Below are 8,189 nucleotides of genomic sequence, written 5' to 3' on the forward strand. Positions count from 1 at the left end.
AAAAAAAAAAAAAAAAAAATCCAAAATTATAGCAACCAATAAGGCTGCCTAATCCAAGATTAAAACTTTAAACTGAGTTTAAACCTTTAAACTAACTTTGTGACCCCAACCATTAGTAGACTAGCTCTGGCAGCATTTACAAATCAACAGAGGCCCGTTAACAAAATCGTAAAGGCTGCGTTCACACTATAATTATTACATTGAAGTGGGGGAAAATCTTGGCTCTGTTCACATTATATTACATTGACATGGGGGTCTTTTCTGACGAAATTCCTGTGTGCGGAGTCCAGTATTGTAGGACTTATTGCACCCAAAAACTGAAGTTATTCGGCCTTGTTCACAAAATCGGCAAGGCTCCGTTTACAAAATCGCAAAGACCTCGTTTACAAAATCGCAAAGGGTCCGTTTACAAAATTACAAAGGCTCCGTTCACAAATTCGCAAAGGCCCCGTTCACAGCTCACACACGAAGTACGTCTCGAACGAGCAGGGCGAATCATTCCACTATACTACGTGAAGGAGGAGCACACAAATTATTAAGTGCATAAAAGGCGGGGTACAAAATTGATTTCTAATCTTTTTTGGGGTGGGATGGAGTTTTGTTTATTTTTTGGGGGCACTTGATTTATTTTGGGAGGAACGACTTGGCGGGGTCTTTTTTATGCCTCGAAGTGGTATTTTTTGGGGGGATCTCATAACTTTTTGCGGAAACTTAGCATAATATAAGTGTTCGGCATAATCCAGGTCTAACTTGAGCAATCCTAATGTTCATTCAGGAAAGCGGATGTCTGTGTTTCGTAGATTTTCCTCGATCTGACTTGGCGGGGTCTTTTTTATGCCTCGAAGTGGTATTTTTTGGGGGGATCTCATAACTTTTTGCGGAAACTTAGCACAATATAAGTGGTCGGCATAATCCAGGTCTAACTTGAGCAATCCTAATGTTCATTCAGGAAAGCGGATGTCTGTGTTTCGTAGATTTTCCTCGATCCATTTGTCAGCCTGCATGTTGAGTTCCGACGAAAATTTCGATTTCCAACCTCCACTTTTTCCTGTAAATGAAAAAAAGGTCACAAATACTTTTATCCAAATTGGACATACCTGGCAGGTTCGCTCTCAGAACGGCTGGCGTTCTCCTATCCCGGCTTCCTTCTCTCTTCGCTTTCGGGACTATAAGACCTTGGCAGTTACAACTCCCTCTATCAAAGGTAAAAAGGAAAAAAACCCATCTTACCTTGTCGTATCAATCCATCTTACCTTGTCGTATCAACCCATCTTACCTTGTCGTATCAATCCATCTTACCTTGTCGTATCAACCCATCTTACCTTGTCGTATCAATCCATCTTACCTTGTCGTATCAACCCATCTTACCTTGTCGTATCAATCCATCTTACCTTGTCGTATCAACCCATCTTACCTTGTCGTATCAATCCATCTTACCTTGTCGTATCAACCCATCTTACCTTGTCGTATCAATCCATCTTACCTTGTCGTATCAACCCATCTTACCTTGTCGTATCAATCCATCTTACCTTGTCGTATCAACCCATCTTACCTTGTCGTATCAATCCATCTTACCTTGTCGTATCAACCCATCTTACCTTGTCGTATCAATCCATCTTACCTTGTCGTATCAACCCATCTTACCTTGTCGTATCAATCCATCTTACCTTGTCGTATCAACCCATCTTACCTTGTCGTATCAATCCATCTTACCTTGTCGTATCAACCCATCTTACCTTGTCGTATCAATCCATCTTACCTTGTCGTATCAACCCATCTTACCTTGTCGTATCAATCCATCTTACCTTGTCGTATCAACCCATCTTACCTTGTCGTATCAATCCATCTTACCTTGTCGTATCAACCCATCTTACCTTGTCGTATCAATCCATCTTACCTTGTCGTATCAACCCATCTTACCTTGTCGTATCAATCCATCTTACCTTGTCGTATCAACCCATCTTACCTTGTCGTATCAATCCATCTTACCTTGTCGTATCAACCCATCTTACCTTGTCGTATCAATCCATCTTACCTTGTCGTATCAACCCATCTTACCTTGTCGTATCAATCCATCTTACCTTGTCGTATCAACCCATCTTACCTTGTCGTATCAATCCATCTTACCTTGTCGTATCAACCCATCTTACCTTGTCGTATCAATCCATCTTACCTTGTCGTATCAACCCATCTTACCTTGTCGTATCAATCCATCTTACCTTGTCGTATCAACCCATCTTACCTTGTCGTATCAATCCATCTTACCTTGTCGTATCAACCCATCTTACCTTGTCGTATCAATCCATCTTACCTTGTCGTATCAACCCATCTTACCTTGTCGTATCAATCCATCTTACCTTGTCGTATCAACCCATCTTACCTTGTCGTATCAATCCATCTTACCTTGTCGTATCAACCCATCTTACCTTGTCGTATCAATCCATCTTACCTTGTCGTATCAACCCATCTTACCTTGTCGTATCAATCCATCTTACCTTGTCGTATCAACCCATCTTACCTTGTCGTATCAATCCATCTTACCTTGTCGTATCAACCCATCTTACCTTGTCGTATCAATCCATCTTACCTTGTCGTATCAACCCATCTTACCTTGTCGTATCAATCCATCTTACCTTGTCGTATCAACCCATCTTACCTTGTCGTATCAATCCATCTTACCTTGTCGTATCAACCCATCTTACCTTGTCGTATCAATCCATCTTACCTTGTCGTATCAACCCATCTTACCTTGTCGTATCAATCCATCTTACCTTGTCGTATCAACCCATCTTACCTTGTCGTATCAACCCATCTTACCTTGTCGTATCAACCCATCTTACCTTGTCCTATCAACCCATCTTACCTTGTCGTATCAATCCATCTTACCTTGTCGTATCAACACATCTTACCTTGTCGTATAAACCCATCTTACCTTGTATCAACCCATCTTACCTTGTCGTATCAACCCATCTTACCTTGTCGTATAAATCCATCGCTCTGCGCCCTACAAACACCGACTCGTATTAATTGATCAAAGTTGACTGAGGGATTGGCGCGAAAGTTCTTGATGTCCAAATAGGCCGCTAGTTGTTCTATTTGATCCTGGGTGAGTGGCGTAGACAGGAACTCTGATACACGGTGGATACAGGAGGGCAAGTCCTGGGAGAAGAAAAAATATAGTAACTAGTAACTTATTAACTTATTATACAGTAACTAGTACCTTATTATAGCCAGATACCAAACGAGCGCAGAGCTGCTAAACCGCAGTTACTCAGTATTCCGCCGAAAACTGTTGTATTCATGTGGTATCGTCGCAATACAGCAGTGGCGTATCGTGTATGTATGGCGTGTATGGCGGCCATACAACTCAAAAGTTCATTCTAATGCCCATAAATATTAATGGCATGTACTGTGATGGGACTTGGTAGACCTGTGCATGAGCGCTACACGCCCTACACTTGAACTTAGACCACGCTACGCCACTGCAGTACAGATAGGTAGGTATATACTTCGTTTTGAAGCTGAAAGGATAGAGGATACTCTTTTTGGAATATTTATTCTACTCCAAAAAATAATTATTATTATTAGGTACCTAGGTATGCCGAAAATTTCGAAGTCCGCAAATTTATCCAGGTAGATAGGGCTTTGAATCGCGAGGTTGGTGGTTCGAGTCCAAGTCAAGTCATGTAATTTAGAGACTATTAGTCATGTGTATTAAGGAGGGAACGACATTTTTGACAAGCATGCAGTCATACTTATTAACATCACCATTCAAAGATTCCTTTTTTTATTTCGGTTGGTATGTATAATAAGTATTCCGGTAGGTATACCTTATTCATGTCTTCATAAAACAGGAACAGGACATTAGGGTTATCCCTGTGGCTCCAGCCTTCCTTTACATGATTCCAATATGGTGCCCAGCCCACTGGAAATAAATAAATAATTAATTTAATTAATAAATCTAGCTACCTAGGTAGGTATATGTACATTGTACCTATGTGAGTAATACCTACTCCTGATGAATGCCTTGAGTGCCACCAAGCTTCAAAGTTCTTGTCACGGAACACCTCTATCCTGAAGCTTGATAATCTATTCCATTATTATTCCTTCGTCTTCTCTTTTCCCTTCTCTTCTTTCCCCTATTTTTCTATCCCGCCGACAGGTTTATCCTGTTGGCGATCGTTGGTTGGGTGGAAGAGCTCACAGTGTGAGAATCCTGCCATTCTTTCCTTCTTTCTTTCTTTCTTTTTCCTCGCCTTTTCCCGTGTACAGACGGGGTCGGCGTTTTTCGTCAGCCTCTCAATCAGCCCTAACTAGGGTGTAATTCCGCCCTGGTAGCGCTAGTGATTCAGCTGACTTGGTATGTGGCGCAGTCTAGCGGTGGAGAACAGAAACAGTCGGTCACGCAGAAATTGAAGCACCGGAACAACGGACTGTTCGACAAGATCGTCCGTAAAGAGGTGCCCTGTGATTTTCTCCATGAAGATGACTTGGTGAGTAGGTACCAACTTCATTAGATATAACTATTGCCTAGTCAGGGTAGCGCGTCTGTAAGCGCTAAGTCGCTAATTCGATCCCGGGGTTAGCTTTTTTCAAAAGATGAGTGTTCCACCGCCGTTTTTATTTCGTAGCAATGGAACAACTGCTACATTAGACGCTTGTGGCCTGTGTCGTAGCATTCCCATCCCGTAGTATGCCTCTCATCAGATGGGCGAGAAGAGACACAATACTTCCCATTTAGGTCCTGGGTCAACACGAGAACACCAGAAAGTAACCGGTTGAAATATTTATTTGCAATCGATTACCACAATCGATTACCATTGATGTACCACCGGTGGCACAGCCAATTAATTGTGTATGTCTTATTATGTTAAGTAACGTTTCGTTTGGTTCATATCCGGATCTGGGTGGTCATCTGGGCAGTCGCTTGCTGGCTTTTCCCGGCCCCACTCAGGCTGGGTGAAGCCCCTGTAAGAAGGCGAGTTAGCCTGTCGCCGAATGAAGGGTAAAACCCCTATTAAACCCCGAAAGCCAGCCTAGTTAGCTTAGTTGGTAGTGTGTCTGCCTTGTAAGCGCTAGGCCGCGGGTTCGATTCCCGCCCGGGGCGGATTTTATCCTGATGGGATAATGTTCGTTCTCGGAGCGGCTGGCTTTCTCCTATCCTGTCTTCCTTCTCTCTTCGATTTCGGGACGATAAGACCCTAGCAGTTACAGTTCCCTCTGTCAAACCTCCAAAAAAAAAAAAGTTTCGGGGATTTTTATCCCTAAGCTCAATTAGCTTTTTTAATTCTTGAAGCTAAAAATAATAATAATAAAAAAAATTACGTACGTAAATTTCCGTCCTAGTCGGGATTTGAACCCAGCACTTCCGACCCTCGGGTTGAGAGTTAGTGCTAACAACCACACTCGGCACAGAGCTCCTTATTTTCTTACCCAGGTCATTCTGGAAGTAGTTCCAGAAGGTATCAAAGTCTCCAGTGAAGTCCAGAGTGCGGAATAGTTTGTACAGATTGAAATAGGATACAGCCACATCCTTTGGATTTCGAGCGACGTAGATAATCTGAAATCACGAGATAATGGAGCAGTTGCAAATGGGTAAAAATTATAAATAAATGGTCGATTCCTATGTAAAAAGTTGGGACAATCCAAATCCGAGGTCAAAACTCCGAAAAAATAACTGTAAAAGGTCGAAAATTCAATTTTTATTTTCCGTTCTAATAAAAGAGTTCAAATAGGTATGTGTGACGTCATACTTCACGCAGTTGTCTTTTTCGTCCGCTAGGTAGCGCCACTATGCAAGCGCGCTAGCGGAGGAGCAGAAAGAACTGCGCAGAAACGTATGCGCTCAAACACATTATTACGTTGCCTGCGAGGGAGCTTTGCTCGGGACATTTGATGTGACGTCATCGCCTACGGGAGCGTATGCCGTGACGTCAAAGTTTACGGCTGGCTTTCTCCCTTCCTGCTTCCTTCTCCTTTCGCTTTCGGGACGATAAGACCTTAAGCAGTTAAAATTCCCTCTAATATCAAACATTTTCAAAATTACGTATGTCAGCCAGCCTATAGTTAGCTTAGTTTGGTAGTGCGTCTGCCTTGTAAGCGCTAGGCCGCGGGTTCGATTCCCGCCCGGGGCGGATTTTGTCCTGATGGGATAATGTTCGTTCTCGGAACGGCTGGCTTTCTATCTCCTATCCTGTCTTTCTTCTCTCTTCGATTTCGGGACGATAAGACCATAGCAGTTACAGTTCCCTCTGTCAAACCTCTAATAATAAAAAATTACGTACGTAAATTTCCGTCCTAGTCGGGATTTGAACCCAGCACCTCCGATCCCCGGGTTGAGAGTTAGTGCTAACAACCACACTCGGCACAGAGCTCCTCATTTTCTTACCCAGGTCATTTTGGAAGTAGTTCCAGAAGGTATCGAAGTCTCCAGTGAAGTCCAGAGTGCGGAATAGTTTGTACAGATTGAAATAGGATACAGCCACATCCTTTGGATTTCGAGCTACGTAGATAACCTGAAATCACGAGATAATGGAGCAGTTGCAAATGGGTAAAAATTATAAATAAATGGTCAATTCCTATGTAAAAAGTTGGGATCCAAATCCGAGGTAAAAACTCCGAAAAAATAACTGTAAAAGGTCGAAAATTCAATTTTTATTTTCCGTTCTAATGAAAGAGTTCAAATAGGTATGTGTGACGTCATACTTCACGCAGTTGTCTTTTTCGTCCGCTAGGTAGTGCCACTATGCAAGCGCGCTAGCGGAGGAGCATCAGAAAGAACTGCGCAGAAACGTATGCGCACAAACACATTATTACAAACAGATCCTGCTCCTAAAGCTCAGAACACTTGGCTTCAACAGCAAAGCTGTCGCCTGGTTCGGCTCTTACCTTTCTGGGCGCAGACAAAGCGTTCTCGGGTCAAACAACGACAGGTCAGGGTGGAAACCAGTCGTTTCCGGCGTTCCTCAGGGCTCTGTGCTGGGTCCGCTTCTTTTCAGTCTCTATATCAACGACATCAGCTCTTGTTTCACCAACTGCCGCTTTCATCTCTATGCCGACGACCTCCAGATCTACCTCTCAGCCCGTCCTCCGGACCTTGCCATCTCTGCAAACGTGATTAACCACGAAATAGAGCAAATGGTCGCATGGGCTAGGTCACATGGCCTCATCATAAACCCAGGAAAGACTAAGGTTATGCTCATTTGTAGCACTGGAGTTCGTCGCACCGTCCCGCTGCCGTTACCCCCCATTGAGGTAGATGGGAATGTGGTAGAATATGTCGACTCCGCAAGAAATTTGGGCATCTCCTTTGACAACTCCTTGAACTGGTCCGATGAAGTCACCAAAATCAGAAAAAAAGTATTCGGAACCCTCTGGACGTATAAAAAACTTCACTTCCCAAAATTCAAAAATCTTGCTTGTTAAATGCTTTGCTCTCCCTCAGCTCGAGTACTGCGCCCCCCTCCTTAACGGACTGACAGCCGAACGTTCCCTAAAAATACAAAGGGCGCAGAACTCTTGTGTGAGATTCATTTACAACGTCAAACGAAGGGAGCACATTACCCCATATTTCAACAGGGCGCGACTGCTCAAGACAGAAGATAGGAGACGCATCCTTACTCTCTCCTTACTTTACAAAGTTCTAGTTTCCCAATCCCCCTCCTACTTGTACGAAAAATATCAATTCCGATCCGACGTACGCTCCAGAGATACTAGATCGCACGAACTCCTTCTTGAAAAACCGCGGTATAACACCTTCTCCTACTCCAAATCCTTCCTTCAGTACCCTACCCCATCCTGAACTCTCTCTCCTTCTTCTCCTTCAAAACTTCCCTGCAAGAGGCTGTCAGCGAAGGACTCTTCTCGGACTCCTGAACCACTCACTCAGATCACCTCGTTCACTTTCGGAGGGCTGGGCAACTGCGAGAACAAATGTATGTGGAAATGTTTATGAATGGCGTGTGTGTGTGTGTGTGTGTTTGAGTGTGTGATGTATATGGGCGTAGGACCTGGTAAGGCGCAACGTTTGTTGGCTGGAACCTTCCTCTCCGTCTACCGTCTTCCTTTTTTTCCCCCCAATAGAAGGCACCCAACGTCCTGTTAAAATACCCTTCCTTTCTATTTTCCTTATCACAATTCCTCTCACAATGTCTCTACCACTACCTATCTTTACCTGTTGTATCTTTTTT

General features: G+C 43.5%; 1 protein-coding gene across 4 annotated transcripts in view; it reads right to left on the reverse strand.

Annotated features, from left to right (window-relative positions):
- Positions 1-598: 598 nt before the first annotated feature.
- Positions 599-8,189, reverse strand: part of LOC103519919 (sulfotransferase 4A1) — a 12,027-nt gene continuing 4,436 nt past the window's right edge. For 2 of the 4 annotated variants that reach the window (XM_026831225.1, XM_026831226.1), the window contains 4 exons: positions 6,389-6,515; positions 3,831-3,925; positions 2,976-3,159; positions 914-1,048 (listed from right to left, as the gene is read on the reverse strand). In XM_026831225.1, the coding sequence (XP_026687026.1) occupies positions 942-1,048; positions 2,976-3,159; positions 3,831-3,925; positions 6,389-6,515 (513 nt within the window). In that variant the 3' untranslated portion in view covers positions 914-941. Of the gene's footprint in view, positions 813-913; positions 1,049-2,975; positions 3,160-3,830; positions 3,926-5,433; positions 5,561-6,388; positions 6,516-8,189 lie in introns of those variants that run through there. The other 2 variants (XM_026831228.1, XM_026831227.1) reach the window with 2 other exon arrangements.

Source organism: Diaphorina citri, unplaced genomic scaffold (genome assembly GCF_000475195.1).
Source record: "Diaphorina citri unplaced genomic scaffold, Diaci psyllid genome assembly version 1.1 scaffold3034, whole genome shotgun sequence".
NCBI classification, from domain to species: Eukaryota; Metazoa; Arthropoda; class Insecta; order Hemiptera; family Psyllidae; genus Diaphorina; species Diaphorina citri.